Genomic DNA, 16,481 nt, shown 5'->3' on the forward strand with positions numbered 1-16,481 from the left:
TCATGAAAGTACATTTTAGTTTATCATAACATGATAAATATTATAAAAAAAAAAAAATTCAAATATTAGGGATTACTGGACTCAGACTCTTCTCCTGCTTATTTCAATAGACTGAACATTTTAAATATTACCATAAGACAGCAAACACATCATGAGACGAATACAAAAAATAGATTTATTTAACATGATAAATACACAGAGAGACATTTAATAAATTTAAGTAGTATTTTCCTCATATTTAAACTAAAAAAAACAATATCAGAAGTGTCACAATGAATATCACAAGCTACAGGATTTAAAACCAGTACAGGCCTTAATATGGCTTTAAAACATACTATCTTATACCAGGCTTTACATGACTTACAATAATAATAATAATGATCTTTATTTATAAAGCACTTTACAAAGCAGAGTTACAAACTGCTTTATATGTCAATAAATAAAACAGGCAAGACATGAAAACAACACCTTTTAAAAGACCTGATGAAAACGCTTAAGTATATAAAAGCTGAAAAAATGAAAGACAGTCTAAATTAACTTAAAACTCAAGTAAAATCAGGAAAGGCTCTCTGATAGAAGTTTGATTTCCTCGGGCAGATTGTTCAGAGCCTCGGGGCCCTGACAGCAAACGTTCTGTCCCCTTTAGTTTTCAGCAACCTCTGAAACATACAAAAGACCTCTGCCTGAGGACCTCAAAGTACGTCCTGGCGTAGAGGTCAGAGATACAGCTCGGAGAGAGACCATGAAGAGCCTTAAAAGAAATCAGAAAAATCTTGAAATCTATCTAAAACATAACTCTGTAACTCTGTTTTTAAAAGTGCTTTATAAATAAAGATTATTACAGTACATAAAATATATAAACACATGCGTTTTTAATGTGACATATACAATATAATATATATAATATATAAACATTGGGGTGTATGTGATGTGATGTTGCTGTTTTTACTGTTTAGTCCAAACAATGAAATATACAAAGAAAATGGAGGATCAGATCACAGCTTGAAAACATCAAAACAAACAGTAAAATTGCTCCAGGAACAAAAATAAATACATTTTCCATCCTTGGAAAAACATTCTGAGTTGAGCTGAATAGGCAGTGACCTTCTAAAGTGGCATGTGTTGTGCAATTTCCACCTCGTTCTGAATCTCATTGCACCTTGTGAGTGTGCCGAGGGTGTGACATCCAGTTGGTCCTCTCACTGAGAGTTAGCAGTGTGCTGCTGGTGTCTCACTTTACTCAGTAGTAAATGTTGTGGGAACACTTGAAAGGAAAGGTACATTTGGGGACATAAGTCCGGTCTGAATGGGGCTGAAGACACAGAATATAGAGCCCGGTCTCACCCCAAAGTCGTCTAAATCCAGCACTTAGGCAGTGACTTGTGGTGTCAGAAACCAACAAAAAAATGCGTCCTTTAATGTTGGCATGATATGCGGCCAGTTGCCGTTATAGTTTAATGGCGCCTGGCGGCATCAGGGGGCTATGTGGTGGGACAAAGACGAAAGTTAAGGTAGGGAAAGTCGGGAGCAGGCGGGAGGGGTGGTGGACGGGCCTAAACCTAACCAAGTTTTTTTGTATCCTAAACCTAACCACAAACTTTTGTTGCCTAAACCCAACCACGTGTTCTTTTCTCCAAAACCTAACCACGTGTTTTTGTTGCCTAAACTCAACCACGTTTTTGTTGCCTAAACCTAACCACGTTTTTGTTGCCTAAACCCAACCACGTTTTTGTTGCATAAACATAACCACTTGTTTTTGTTGCCTAAACTCAACCACGTTTTTGTTGCATAAACATAACCACTTGTTTTTGTTGCCTAAACCCAACCACATGTTTTTGTTGCATAAACAGAACCACTTGTTTTTGTTGCCTAAACAGAACCACGTACTTTTGTTGCCTAAACCCAACCAAATGTTTTTGTTGCCTAAACCCACCATGTGTTTTTGTTGCTGGCACGCTGTCAGTTTACTGGTTCTCAGTCGCTCATCTCTCCCAGTGCGTCCTCTTCTATCTGTCGTCCAATCACCTCCAGCTGCACCTTCTTCTTCTCCCCTCTCTGCTCCACCTCTTTCTCTGGCTTCTCTGATTGGGTGTACCAGGGCTGAGGGGCGGCGGCGCTGTCGCAGGTGCGTCCTCCTCTACGGAAGCCCCCTCTGCCGGCTCGCACCAGCCCCCAGCCCTGTGGGTTGACGGGGTCGGAGCTGCCCTCCTGGACGCCCCTGGTCTGGTCCAGCTCCTTGGCGCTGAGGGACGCCATCCTGACGGGGACCGTGTTGCCGAATTTTGAGTAGTCAACGCAGTAGCGTCCGTCCTCTTCTGTGATGATGGAGACAAAGCGCCTCCCCCACAGGATCTCCTCAGGAGTGTAGGAGGTCCGGGCCTGCATGGTGATCCCTGTTGTCTCCACCACACCTAAAAGAAGAGAGACGCTCATGATGGTGCGGTCCGAGATTCACATTCTAAGTGTTTTAATTTAAAAAACACAAACACTCAAAATGAGAGCTGATGTTTTTCTTTGACAACACATTAAGGTAAAAAAAAAGTAAGTCTAATTTAATCTTAACAGGATCCAGGTGATTCCTGACCTTCCAGGATTACAATGATCTCCAGGTCTTCAGAGGCCAGCGACTGGGCGGAGAGCTCGTACAGAGGACTTCCTCTCTCCATGGTGTGGCTGATGATCAGAGGGGAAACCAGGAAGATGCCGTTACTCCTCAGAGGGTTCTCCACCTGGATGTCCAGCTGGCACACCGGGATCACCTCGCCTTCTGCCGTCACCGTCCGCCGGATTACCTGGAGGGAAAGGTAGTAGGTAGGTAGCTTTCCTGCTCTGATTGGAGAGTTTTTGATAAAGGCAAATTTAGTTTTTAGTTCTGACAGCATTCAAGGGTTTTAAACAAACAATTCTATATTTTGGGTAAATATAATTATGTGCTCTCTGACGGAGAGTTGAATGTTCAGACTGATACTATCCTCATGTCTGACGCTAAATATGAAGATACAGGCAAAGAATTAGCTTAGCTTAGCATTCAGACCATAGAGAGGGGGAAACAGCTAGTCTTGTTTTCCTCCATTGTTTTGTGTCTCTATGATCATTTTGTGACTGTTTTGGGTTGTTTTGTGTCCCTTGTAGTTGTTTTGCATCTTTGTGTAGCCATTTTGTGTCTCTTTTCAGTAATTTTGCATCTTTCTGTAGTCATTTTGTCTCTCTTCATGGTCATTTTGCATCCTTGTGTAGCCATTTTGTGTCCCTTTGCATTTGTCTGCATCTTTGTGTAGCCATTTTGTGTCCCTTCTTAGTCGTTTTGCTTCTTTCTGTAGTCATTTTGTCTCTTCCTGGTTGTTTTGTGTCTTTGTGTAGCCTTTTTATGTCTCTTTTCAGTCATTTTGCATCTTTGTGTAGTCATTTTGTGTCTCTTCGTGGTCATTTTGCATCTTTGTGTATTCATTTTGTGTCTCTCTTCAGTCATTTTGCATCTTTGTGTAGTCATTTTGTGTCTCTTTGTAGTCATTCTGCATCTTTGTGTAGTTATTTTGTGTCTCTTTGTAGTCATTCTGCATCTTTCTGTTGTCATTTTGTGTCTCTTCATGGTCATGTTGCATCTTTGTGTAGCCAATTTGTGTCTCTTTTCAGTCATTTTGCATCTTTGTGTAGTCATTTTGTGTCTCTTCGTGGTCATTTTGCATCTTTGTGTATTCATTTTGTGTCTCTCTTCAGTCATTTTGCATCTTTGTGTAGTCATTTTGTGTCTCTTTGTAGTCATTCTGCATCTTTGTGTAGTTATTTTGTGTCTCTTTGTAGTCATTCTGCATCTTTCTGTGGTCATTGTGTGTCTCTTTGTAGTCATTCTGCATCTTTGTGTAGTCATTTTGTGTCTCTTTGCAGTCATTCTGCATCTTTATGTAGCCAATTTGTGTCTCTCTTCGGTCATTTTGCGTCTTTATGTAGCCATTTTGTGTCCTTTTGTAGTCATTTTGCATCTTTGTGTAGCCATTTTTTGACTCTTGTCAGTCATTTTGCATCTTTCTATAGTCATTTTGAGTCTCTTCATGGTCATTTTGCTTCGTTGTGTAGTCATTGTGTGTCTCTTTGTAGTCATTCTGCATCTTTGTGTAGTCAATTTGTGTCTCTCTTCGGTCATTTTGCGTCTTTATGTAGCCAATTTGTGTCCTTTTGTAGTCATTTTGCATCTTTGTGTAGCCATTTTTTGACTCTTGTCAGTCATTTTGCATCTTTGTGTAGCCATTTTTTTGACTCTTGTCAGTCATTTTGCATCTTTCCATAGTCATTTTGAGTCTCTTCATGGTCATTTTGCGTGTTTGTGTAGTCATTTTGTGTCTCTTTGTAGTCATTTTGCATGTTTGTGTAGCTGTTTTTGTCTCTGTGGTTGTTTTACAGTTTTGTGTTGCCATTTTATGTCTCTTTGTAATGGTTTTGCATCATTGGGCTGTTTTATGAGACTTTATAGTCATTTTGCATTCTTGTGTTGTGGTTTTTGTTTTTTTAGGTAGTTTGGCATCTTTGTGTAGACATGTTGTGTCTCTTTGTAGTCGTTTTGAGTCTCTTTCTGTAACATTCTCCAGGTGAAGCTTTACAGCATATGGCATTGTATGCTTTAAAGCTCTCTGAGGCAAATTGTGATTTGTGATATTGGAATTTATAAATAAAATTGAATTGAACTGAACTGAACTTTCAAGTGCTGCTCTTGGTTGGAAAACTGCAGCTGTACTTAAGTATTTTATTTTAACACTGGACATTAAGAAAGGCTGCTCTGACACGCTGACTCTAAAGAGTGAAGCCCAGCTGAAGTGTGTCTCAAGACTTGGAGTCACCTGCAGCTGTATGGTGGCAGAGATGATCATACTCTTCCTCAGGTCTCCCACTCTGAACATGAAGGTCGGTCGACCGTTTCGAGGAGCAATGACGCCGTTTCTCGAGAAGATGAGCGTCTCTGCTCGGCGGTTGGCCTGCGCTGTCTTCATGAACACGCAGCCGAGCATCACGGCATTGATGATCAGCCCCAGAATATTCTGGATGATCAACACTGTGATGGCCAGTGGACACTCCTCCGTCACCATCCTGCCTCCAAAACCGATGGTCACCTGCAGCAGACGGGACCTCAGCATTAACATCACCCCAAAAAACAGCACCTGGATCAGTCAGACCAGCAACAGCTCTCACCTGGACCTCAATGGAGAAAAGGAAGGCTGAGGTGAAGGAGTGGATGGCGGTGACGCAGGGGATGGGGCGCGGCTCGCCATCGGGATCATGGGGCTCCAGGTCTCCGTGAGCGAAGGCAACAAGCCACCAGATCATAGCGAACAGCATCCAGGAGCAGAGGAAGGCCGAGGTGAAGATGAGGAGGGAGTGCTGCCACTTCAGGTCCACCATGGTGGTGAAAACATCCTGCAGGAAGCGACCCTGAAACACACGAAGAAGAGAAAGTGTCTCAAATGTACATTTCTTAACTGGCACAGAGGCATCTTTCAAATTCAAGGATATGTGGGAATCACTCAGAAATGTTCAGACTCTCAGCCCAAATCACAAGATCTGTCGTAATCTGGTGTTGAGGGACAGTGTTAAAGGGGGAATATTGGTTTTTGGTTTTTTATTCTGATGAAGATCCGAGTTGATTGAAACGTCTTGCTTAAACTTTTGTGGAATGTTGTGCAGATGCAGGGACATGGCTGGGTTCAGCGCACACAGCCCACAGTGAGAGCTTGCTGGGCTGTAAGCTTGGGCTTTGCACGTTTCCCCTCGGTTGTTTCTCCTCATGTTTCTCCTTTTATGTTTTCCCTCATGTGTCTCCTCATGTTTCCTCTGGTATGGCTCTCATGTTTCCCCTCATATGTTTCCACTCTTAATGTTGCCCTTTGTAAGTTCCCCCCTTGTATGGTTCTCCTGATATGTTTCCCCTGATCGTACATTTCACATCATATGTTGTCCCTTGTAAGTTTCTCCTCGTACGTCTCCCCTCTCCTCTACCTGCTCCCTGATGTTCTTGTGGGCCACGTTGCAGGATCCAGTCTTGGTGATGAAGCGAGCTCTCTGGGATCTGGAGCGGCTGCGGTTCGGCTGGTTCTGGTCCTCCGCCAGACGGGTCAGCAGGAAACCGTCTGGCAGGAGGCCCTTCCTGGCCAACATGATGCTGCACACACAAACACACACAGAAACACTTAAGTTTGTATGTGTGGTTGAAACCTACATGTTCAATACAATTGGTTTGTTAATTTATTCTATTAAATAATAATGATGTTAGGATTGTATTTGAGACATTAAGTCCTTTTTTCCCATCAGTGCAGAAAGTATGAGCGACCAGAGTTATGTATGTTCTGTGTTGTACCACAAGACCACAAATGTAATTGATTGGTTATCCACACATCAGCAGCCCTCTTCATTTCTGATTGAATTAAAGTGTGGTTTTGGTTAGAGCATATTGTTTATGTTCGACTGTTTGTGAAAAATAACTTCATGGTCAAACAGGTTTCAGACATGGAATTAAAACTGTGTTTGAATTGACATAGAACTTCCTTAATCGTAAAGAAGTAAATGACATTATTAACCTAATATTCATCTAATAAATGCTCTGTATGTAATTTCTGCTGCTAGGGGTCTCTCAAATAGAGCAATAACAAAAGGCAGACTTTGATGATGTTGTGAAGTAGCGTGGGATCATTGTTACACAACCACAATTGTCGACAAAAATCCAACGTTACTAAGGCAGAAATCATGTTCACAGATCAGTTATTGTGATAAGGTTTTATTTACATTATGTTTAATCATGTTTGATCATGTTCAGCTTTTGTCACATGGCAACATATCTTTATTGGAGGACCTATTTAGCCCATGGGTCACTGTTTGCTTTCAGATGATAGTGAATTATTCATAGACGGATAAGTGCAGATTAATGTGATCTTCAATACACAATGTAAAGGACTAATAGAAAGAAGAGAGTTTGTATTTTAAGGAAAACTTTCAGCCGATATCATACACAGTTAAATAAACACATTTCATAGTAGCATGCACATAATACCAATTTAATATTGAAGCACATGTATGTTCTGTGTACACATATAGTCATTATCAATAGGACTACATGGAAAGCTACTAGAAACTGGTGTCTTGTATCAGAGTCCCAAGTCTGAAGTTTTAGTTAAATCAAGGCTAAAATCCAAGTGAAGTCACAAGTCATTGGTGTTAAAGACAGATAATATAAGGTAATATTATAGAGAAGTAGTTTCTCATTATTTTATATGGTTTACACCATAAAAGAACTGATTGTAAACAAAATTTTAATGACATTCCTTCTGCTTGAAGAGAAATTTGAGACCATTATTTTTTAGAAATTCTGTGGACCATTTGTCCTCATGGGGGAGAACCACAGATTTAAAGGGTGATTATATGATTTATTTATTATTATTTTAATGAATGTCAGTCCAGTAGACAGTGGGTTGATTTTAGCCATAATAATAATAGGCTATTTTATGGAATTAAGTCACAAAATATTGCCTTTGTGCATGTAATAGTGAGCTATAGGAATTTAAAATAGTACTGAATTATTAAATTATGCAGACACACATCAAGGAGCTGAAAGGCTGACATGTATTTGCTTATATTATTATATCAGGTATACTATTATTAGCATCAGCAGCCATTAAGAAAATAAATGCACGTTAAACAGCACTGACAACCAGCAGATTGTTATTTTAATATCTATATTATTTACTCAGAATGATCAACAAGGACCTTATTTACTGTCCTGCACAGCAGGATGAACATATATGTAAACGCAGGTGATAAACACGGTAAAGTTACCTGGTTTCAAACAGCAGCTTCTCTCGAGCACCAACAAAATCTGATGTATCTTATTTATCTGATTTATTTACGTCTACGTGAGACACAACACGGACTCCATCACTTCCCCATCAGGTTCTTCAGATAACCTCAACGCAGGACCTGCTGTAAAGCTACCGGAAACAAGGCGGAGCTTCCGGTCATCACCTTCAAAATAAAACACCAGAGCCCTTGAATAGAGTTGCGACAGTGGAGGTCCAAAATGATTGGCAATTCTGTGCTCCGACTGTTTGCGAGCCTACTTGAACCGATTGTCACTTGCCAATATTGTTGTATATTTTTCTGTCAATAACAAAAAAAAAAAGGTCCAAAATGCTTTCATGTCACGTGACTCATGTACTCTTGTAGACTTCAGATAGTTCCCAGAAGTCATTTGGTGGGCAAATTAATTACCCCATACAGAGGGACAAAACTCTGATTTTTTGGTAATTAGTTGTAGTTAAATGCATCAATTTACAATATTTATGTAGCACAACATATGTATTTACATCATTAGGTTTTTAAAAAGCAAAATTCGCCAGTATTTGAGTATTAGTATCTGCTCAGTGGCTCTGTAAAATACTAACACTGTTTCTTTAAACGAAAGACAAGTGTCAGGTTTTGTTTTTTTGCAGAAGTCCCTTTAAGCTTGATTAAAGATAGAAAAACTGAAGTGAAAAAAAAATCCTGTATCATAATCTGTATTTTGGTATGTCTTGATTTGCCCTGTCACTCTAAAAAATCCCACTGGTTCAGCTTAAAAGAAAAATAAGGTAAAAAAAAAAAAAAAGGACTTCCAGCTCTGGCATTATTGAGTAAACTGTAGTCTTTTATAATCTTACAAACTCAGTTAGTTCAGCACAACCAACATGATTTACTTTGACCTAGTAACACTTTATTTAGTAGGACCAACTTAATATTTATCCAAAAGTTTTGCAGATATTTAGTGGTCTAAACCTATTTCTAACCTATTTCTTTTAATTCCATCCCACTCAAATGTCAAATATGCTTTTAATTTTAACCAACTTCTTAAAATAAGTTGTCAACTGACTAAAACACTCAAATCTGAAACAAAGGTTTTTTTACATGCTGAAAAGTGTCTTTATTTTGAACATTATCCCCAAACCCTATAATTGTTTTAGAGTATATAGATAGGCTACTAGTTTGATTTATTTCCTGCAGTATAAAGTAAGTAGACTGACTTTATTTGAATATTCGCAATATCTTCTTCTACTCCACTACATGTAAGGTCATTTTACTCCACTGCATTTATCGAACAGCTGCAGTTACTTTAAATTTACAGACAAAACGTATGATTAATTGATAAAATGTGGTGCATTGTTACAGATTAAAAGCTCTGCACAACCTCTCATGTTTTCAGTTGTGGCTGATCAGATTTACTATAAAGTTAGAGTTATATAAAATAGCTTGGATTCCTGTGAGTTTATCAGTAAGAAAAGTAAAATAAAAAACAACTTTGACACTGTGACAGCACAATTTCTCTGGTAATACTTGTCTTTTTTAATTAAGTACCTGCTTACATGCAGTTTACCCAACTGTTTCGTTAATGTTTTATTAATGAACACAAAAGAGAAAAAATTGTAAGAAATAAAAGTAAAAGGGGTTAAGATTAAAATATACAAAAAAGTATTTTACATCTGATCTTTAGCACAGACACATCACAGCTTCAATAAATAAAACTAGGCTAATAAGATACCAGAATATGCAATATGAGGCTGCAGCTAATGATTGTTTTCATTATCAAATATTTATCTTCTTAATTAATTGATTGATGAACTATTTTGTCTGGAAAACCATGTCTGTCAAATTGTTTAAAACCAAAAACGTTCAATATAAATCTGAAAAAGTAGAAAACCAGAGACAATAGCGAAACAGTGAGGACTGTCTGACAGTTTTACCATAAAAATAATTTATAAAGTAAACTGATCATCAAAGTAGGTGATGACTAATTTCATTCAGCTGATCAACTATTTCAGCTATAATTCAAAACAAATATAAAAAAATAAATAATTGACAACCAGAGACATTATGTGACATCTAAAAATATGATTTCCATACTTCACATCTTTTTTTTAAGGGTTACTAGTTTCCAGGGAGTTTTGTCAACTTTAAAAGACTTTGATTTTGAAATATTTGACTCACTTCCGGTGTTACGTAACAACATTGATCCTGACAGCTGCTCGTGCTGCAGGATGCTGAGCAGGTTCACGCTGCAGAGGCTTCCTGCTGCCCATAGAGGGCGACAGAGGTGCGTTCACTTCCTGTAAACACTGAAATATATCAATGTTAATTATTCAATGAAAAACTCTTACTGTGATATTTATTTAATTCATGGAGGTTTTTTAGTGAGTGGATTTTTAAAATATTTTTTGCGATGATTACACAGTTACTAATAAGAAAGAGTGTACCAAAAGTCCCTTAAGTTATCCTCTTTTTATTGCCAACACTCACGAAAATGTGAGGGCTTTTGGGATTAAAATTGTTTTAATAAAAAGTTCCTGTATCCCTTAAAGATTTTAGTGTATTATCGATCAATCACTTTATTTATGATATTTATTATATTTTGTCTGCTGTTGTGCGGCAGTGAAACAGAAACAACTTTTTAAGCTTTGGGAACGGAACAACATAAAGTTATAATAAGTTCAATGTTATCTAAGGTTTGAGGTATTGTAAATACACCACCTGCCCTTATGTAATATAATACAAAATAATATAATATTGGCTTTGTGTTATTTTTCCATAATATCACCATATATGTTTTATTATTTGAATAAATGCCATTGAATATTAATATGTTTTATTGTTTTTGTTTTGTTTTGTTTAAGGGGTTCAAATATTATGTTAAACCTACTGAATCCTTTGTTTTAAAAAGGTTTTAAAAACTTTATCTGTCTGAAGAGTTTGTTTAAATCTGACTCCCTCCTGGTTATCTTTAAATCTGCATCAGTGTTTAAACACGTGTCATTAAGTATTTAACTTTTTTAATAATTCATTTCTGGTTTTTGTATTTTTTTAAATGTATTTTTATTGACTGAAACTTAATAATAATTTAATAATATTCGCTACCCAAATTAAAAAAAAAAAAAAAAAAAAAAAAGTATATAAATCCGCCTGCTGGTGGCAGAAGAGCGCCACCGGTGACTCCCGCTGATTTACACAAGAAGAAGCTTCTTCCGGTTGCCGCCGGATGTGTCTAGTTGTTGGTGAGAGGAACTAAAAGCGTGAAAAATGGAGAACACATATAAAAGTAATGTGATTTAAACACCTTTTTAGATATTTAAGATGATATTTTTGCGAACAGACTCACAGCCATTTAATAAAACATTTAATTCGTGACGTTGTTGTTGTGATGGAGATGCTAACGTTAGCTCATAATGATAACACTGTTTTCGTGGTAACGTGTCTCTTGCTAACTGACGTTAGACACGTTATTTACTGTCTTAAATATTTAGCCCTAATTGATAGTGACAGAGATATCAGAGGGTTTCAAGACAGGTAATTATTGTTGGTATAAGTATCAACCGGCAATAACACTCCATTACAATGAAAAGTCCTGCATTCAACATGTATTGTGAACAAAATGTACTGAAGTGTTGAAAGGTAAAGCGCTCATTTCGCAGAATGACCCATTTGTAAGTGTCTTATGTAACATTTGTGGAGAGTTAAGTCCGATGTCATACGTTACAGTGGTTATATTGACATTGTAAGTGATTATTCACGTGGTTGAGCTGAAGCTATTCTTATATTTGGTTGTGAGGCTGGATCTTACATATTTTAGAAGCAGAAGATTCTTGTGTAAAAACTTAATGTGAAAACTTACTAATAACTATAGTTATCAAATAAATGTAGTGGAATAAAAAACTATATTTCCCTCTGAGATTAAATGAAGATACTCAGGTAAAGTATAAGGACCTCAAATTCGAACTTAAGTACATTACTTTAGCAAATGTAGTTTGTTACTTTCAACCACTGATTATAACAGTGTTGAGTAGCTACATCAGAAGAAATAGAACAGAAATTAGACACACAACAACGGCATCAGAAACAATCCCGCACATCTCTAAAATATTCAGAATTAACAGTTTAAATTTCCCCCATGCAATTAACTTTGAAGTTTTAATATCTTTTAAGTTCAGTATTTACTGGTGGCAGTATCAGTTAGCCAGACCTGAGATCTGCTCTGATAAACTGTAGTTTTAAATTGGAGAAGATGTGAAAGACTGAAACAGCTTCAGTAGGAGACATTTATAAACTGAGACGATAGTGAGCAATTCTTTTCCTGTTGCTACTGTTTCTTACTTTGATGTGTGCAATATTTATCCCCTGTAATAGCACACAGGGTACAGTGAACTGGATCAAGTTGTTAAAAGGTGGAATGAGCAGCAAGAGAGTACAGGATATCTCCACAGTCCAGCACAGATGTGATGTCCGATTACACAGTGGTTTTCTTTACAGTCCTCAAAAAAAACATGTTTTATCCTGACAGTTTTATTGTTTAACTCAGCAGGAAACAGATGACTCTTTAAAATGAGGCAGCTTCTTTCAGCAGAAACAAATGTGGTGAAAACTTAAATAATGACACTGATGATGAATGTGTTTCTGTAGTGACGGACAGAGACATCTCACTGATGATACACCTTCGTGCCACAAACGACGCCATCTTTACTGGCAGGAGGAACTCTGCCATGAGAGGCTGGAGGTCAGTCTGGTTTCCTCTGTGATCTCTCAGACTACATTCAGATGCTGCATGTGATCCACATCACTGATGATGAACTCTGCTCTCCTGCAGGGCCATAAGGAAAGAGATGGGGATCCAGAGTAGCCTGGTGTCGCCACGGCAGCTGAAGAAGAAATGGGACAACTTGAAAGAAAAGTACAGGGTCAGTCCAGCTTTTCTTGTTATTTTTACAGTCAGTGTTTCTCTCAGTGTGAGTACTTCAGGCCTCAGACTCTAAACCATCTTAGATTTAGTGTGGAGTCTGGATTTGGGACACAGCTACAGTCCTCTTCTTGGCACCTTGGCTGATAACATGATGTAAGATGGACTTAAGAACTCATTAATTTAACACAGTGTCAACCCATCTTAAAGCTTTTTCCTGAAATACTCTTAACGGCAAGGTAAATATCACTGCATCAGTAAAATTATACATTAAAAAAAAAAATTAGTATGGCTACTAAATTGTGTGCAGCATTTTATTAAAGTGGTTGATCTGCTTTATTACTGTTATTATCAAGCTTAATTTCTTTACATCATCACATCCATATTGCCATAACCTTCCTAATGAAGTCTGCAACACAAGTGGCTGAAACTGCAGTCTGTGTGAGGTCTCTTATGGACTTGCTGGTTTTGGACAGACCTTGAGTTAAAGAAGTATTTCACTGCTGGAAAGAAGGTCCTTTCATAAAACTGGGCTGTCTAGAAAGACATTAATACTTTAAAAATTAGTATTACATGACCAGAGAAAAGGGCTGTGGCATTTGCTTTTGCTCAAGAGGTAGGAAGCCAAATACTGACGAAGACGAACAGGGCACAGGAACTTACAGTGTGTAAGTTGCCTTTTGTTAGTTGTTTTTTTCTTTTGTGTGTGTTGTATTTCGTGTTGTTTGCCTGTTTTGTTTTGTTGTTGATTGCTAAATATGATGTGCCATTAAAAGGGTAGGTGTTATAAGCTGTAGCTTCAGCCTACACCTTTTTCCGACTACAGAGGTGTCCAAGTTATGTTAAATTACTTTATTGTAATGTTTTGTATCTGCCATTTTCTGTGAGAGGCTGTGACTTTATCTTCATGAATTTGTAAATTAATACATGATGTTCTTATTTCTATTTGCAGACTGAAAGAAATTCTAAAAAGTAGAATAAAATAAATAATACTAAGTGTAACCAGCTGATATTCCTGGTGCCAAGTCAGTTAATCACGCACATCCCTAATGTTGTCACACTGTAGAAGATTTTTAATCTCAGTGAGACACGTCTCCAGTTTGAGTAAAGTCATAGATACTGCTGATAGACTACTATAAGACACCTTTAAACTCTGCTGTCCTTTTCCTGTATAGGCGCTGAAGAACCCTCCAGTGGGCATGGAGAACGTGACCCGGCCCAGCTCGTGGCGCTGGTTTCACCTGATGGAAAAGGCCTTGAGCGGCGACCTGGCCGGGACCGCCGCCGTAGTCAAGCCATGCCTGGTGGATGAGGATGAGGATCACAAGGCCACTCTGCCTCCGCTCACTCTTCCCAGCTCAAATGCAACTTTTTGTGGACTGAGCGGAGATGATTCGGCACCTCTTGAGGATGACAGTATGATCGAGGAGGTACTGGAGCTCAGTGTCATCGAAGCGTCAGGGAATGTTGAGGCAGTGAACACAAGTGTATCACCTGCTAAAGTTGTTGCAACCAGAGGAGACGGAAATCATGTGAGAAGCACTGAGTGTGAGCTGACTATGATGGAGAGTCAGCCTGTGATAAACAGCAGCCAGACTGCTGTGCTCTACGCCACCTTACTGCCTGACTGCACCTCCAACCTCAACAAGCCTTCTACCTCCTCTGGCCACACCGCCAAGGCGGCCACTGAGGTGGACGACAAGCTGGTTGAGCTGCAGAGAGAGTGGCAGGCTCTGGAAAGAGAGCAGGCTGAGTTTGACAGAGAGCTGATAGCTTTAGAAAGAGACAGAGAGCTGCTGAACAGAGACATGGCCACTCTGGAGAGAGACAGAACAGCTTTAGAAAGAGACAGAGCTTCTGTGGAAAGAGACAGAGCAGCTGTAGAAAGAGACCAAGTGAATCTGGATCGAGACCGAGCGTGCCTAGACAGAGACAGAGCGATTCTAGACAGAGACCGAGCTTTTCTAGAGAGGGACCGAGTGTTTCTAGAGAGAGCCAGAGAGGATTTAGAGAAAGAGCTGGTGAGGAGAGAGAAGAACGGACATCGGCCTGAGATGGCGACAGAGAGGGAAGTCGTGCTACAGACGAAGTTCTTCCAGAGGCTGATGACTGCAGATCTGGATCCAGACCAGCTGGAGACCAGACAGAGACTGGTTTCTTTGTTCCAGAGGCTTGTTGAGAAACTGTGAGCGGAGGACGTGTTGTTCTGTGTTGTATAGATAAAGTTCATGTTTCAAAAGGCCCTCAGATAAACAGACTTGGACCTCTGACAACTATTCCTGGCAGCTTGGTTGTTCCTGTTGCCAACTGCTCTTCATGTGTTAATAAAGACTCTGTGTTCCTCTGCTTTGATGTAAAAACCTCCATTTAAAGAGCCAGTGTGTGGGACTTTGGGGGATATATGGGCAGAAATTTAAGCTAATATTTATAAGTGCATTTTCTTTAGTGTAAAATCACCTGAAAGAATCGTTGTGCTTTCATTAGCTTAGAATGAGACATCCACACGGGGCAGGTCTACGTCTACTGAGCTTTCCATGTTGCACCGCCATGTTTCCGCAGTAGCCCAGAACTGACAAGCCCAACACTCACCTTTCGAGTGTTTTTGTTACATGGAGGCCACCTTAGGTTCGAATACACGCTTGGAAAGTGAGTGTGAGAGAAGGGGTGTTCAGTTGGTTGCATCTGCAGCCTCACCTCTTGATGACACTAAATCCAACACACATGAAAGTTGACAATCGTGACAGGACGTAGTGACACACTTGGTCACCAAATTAAAACCGGTGTTAAAATCCTAGATCTCACTGTTACCCCTTTCCCACCAAGATGGAAGGGTTTCGTTAGAGTTCCTGCGCCTATTTTTGATTCGTTAGGAGCATTTTGACCAAAAACAAATTGGTTTGGTACCCGAAAAGTTGATTCTTAGCTGGAACCAAAAATAGCAGGGTTCCCTTGACCTGAGGTGCAAACTGTGATGAGTTCAGTGGGCGTGTCTTATTCTACAGGTTGTAAAGAGAGGATGGAAAAGGCAACAATAGGTCAAGTGAGGAATCATGAGAAAAAAAGAACATGCAGTGGTCCCAGTAATAGTTGTTCCATACTTGTTTTTTGGGTAAAAACAAATATCTGTAATAACAGAACAAAAGTAATCAATGTGACATGTGATTTTGCTGCTACTTCCATTGTGCATTGTGAAACACACTGTTGAAAAAATCATAGAGTCCAATAATCATGAAAGGAACCAGTTCAAGAACCAGAGCTCATTTGGTGGAGAATAAGGTATTAGAGACATGTCAGCTGACACAGTAGGCAAACCAAGACACCTCGTTTCCACAGCTACAACTGGATTTATGCATCTGTACCTCTTTTAAGGGTTTTCCAGGCATGGAAGTGTCACCTCTGTGGCAGAAACTTGCTGCATTTTTAAACATCAGAGCACAGCTGATGACACATCTCCACTCTCTATTTTTTAGTGCAATAAACAAACTAAAGTGTAACTGTAAAAGTAACAAAAAAAATCCATTGACAAAGAAAACTGTTTTATCTAATAAGATAAAGTTTTCAGTCTGTTCATCTCATTTCAATAATTTTTATTGTTGTATCTAGTGGACTGAAAAAGCAGTTTATTATTCTATCAAAAGTTTAATTTGTATTTGCATTATCAATCATTTGTATAATAAAAGAAATTGATACTCTACATTTGTGGATCGAAATGATATTGCTACACTAAATACTTCTTCCCCAACCCCTA

General features: G+C 38.8%; 2 protein-coding genes across 4 annotated transcripts; one reads left to right on the forward strand and one right to left on the reverse strand.

Moving 5' to 3' along the window:
• Nucleotides 1-174: 174 nt before the first annotated feature.
• Nucleotides 175-7,940, reverse strand: kcnj11l (potassium inwardly rectifying channel subfamily J member 11, like). 2 transcript variants are annotated; one of them, XM_050073835.1, is made up of 6 exons: nucleotides 7,816-7,940; nucleotides 5,986-6,148; nucleotides 5,182-5,421; nucleotides 4,833-5,102; nucleotides 2,585-2,792; nucleotides 175-2,411 (listed from the first exon to the last, which is right to left on the reverse strand). In XM_050073835.1, the coding sequence occupies exons 2-6, from the start codon at nucleotides 6,142-6,144 to the stop codon at nucleotides 1,975-1,977; spliced, it is 1,314 nt and encodes a 437-aa protein (XP_049929792.1). In that variant the 5' UTR covers nucleotides 6,145-6,148; nucleotides 7,816-7,940; the 3' UTR covers nucleotides 175-1,974. The 2 variants fall into 2 exon arrangements, with proteins under 2 accessions (XP_049929792.1, XP_049929793.1); XM_050073836.1 differs by lacking the exon at nucleotides 7,816-7,940 and having other exon boundaries at nucleotides 5,926-6,006.
• A 3,068-nt stretch (nucleotides 7,941-11,008) lies between these two features.
• On the forward strand, nucleotides 11,009-16,426 carry LOC126408339 (uncharacterized). Of its 2 annotated transcripts, none has more exons than XM_050073841.1 (4): nucleotides 11,009-11,101; nucleotides 12,460-12,553; nucleotides 12,644-12,734; nucleotides 13,909-16,426. In XM_050073841.1, the coding sequence occupies exons 1-4, from the start codon at nucleotides 11,083-11,085 to the stop codon at nucleotides 14,920-14,922; spliced, it is 1,218 nt and encodes a 405-aa protein (XP_049929798.1). In that variant the 5' UTR covers nucleotides 11,009-11,082; the 3' UTR covers nucleotides 14,923-16,426. The 2 variants fall into 2 exon arrangements, with proteins under 2 accessions (XP_049929798.1, XP_049929799.1); XM_050073842.1 differs by having other exon boundaries at nucleotides 12,653-12,734.
• The last annotated feature ends 55 nt before the right edge of the window (nucleotides 16,427-16,481 follow it).

The sequence above is a fragment of the Epinephelus moara genome, chromosome 20, assembly GCF_006386435.1.
Source record: "Epinephelus moara isolate mb chromosome 20, YSFRI_EMoa_1.0, whole genome shotgun sequence".
Classification (NCBI taxonomy): Eukaryota; Metazoa; Chordata; class Actinopteri; order Perciformes; family Serranidae; genus Epinephelus; species Epinephelus moara.

Bases quoted from the DNA above. Each gene is read 5' to 3' on its own strand.
- LOC126408339 (XM_050073841.1), top strand. The intron at 12,554-12,643 runs GTCAGTCTGGTT...GCTCTCCTGCAG, and splicing joins TCTGCCATGAGAGGCTGGAG to GGCCATAAGGAAAGAGATGG. The intron at 12,735-13,908 runs GTCAGTCCAGCT...TTTCCTGTATAG, and splicing joins ACTTGAAAGAAAAGTACAGG to GCGCTGAAGAACCCTCCAGT.
- kcnj11l (XM_050073835.1), bottom strand. From the start codon at position 6,144: ATGTTGGCCAGGAAGGGCCTCCTGCCAGACGGTTTCCTGCTGACCCGT. The intron at 5,422-5,985 runs GTAGAGGAGAGG...CGTGTGTTTCAG, and splicing joins ACAAGAACATCAGGGAGCAG to GGTCGCTTCCTGCAGGATGT. The intron at 2,412-2,584 runs GTCAGGAATCAC...CTCTTCTTTTAG, and splicing joins GATCATTGTAATCCTGGAAG to GTGTGGTGGAGACAACAGGG.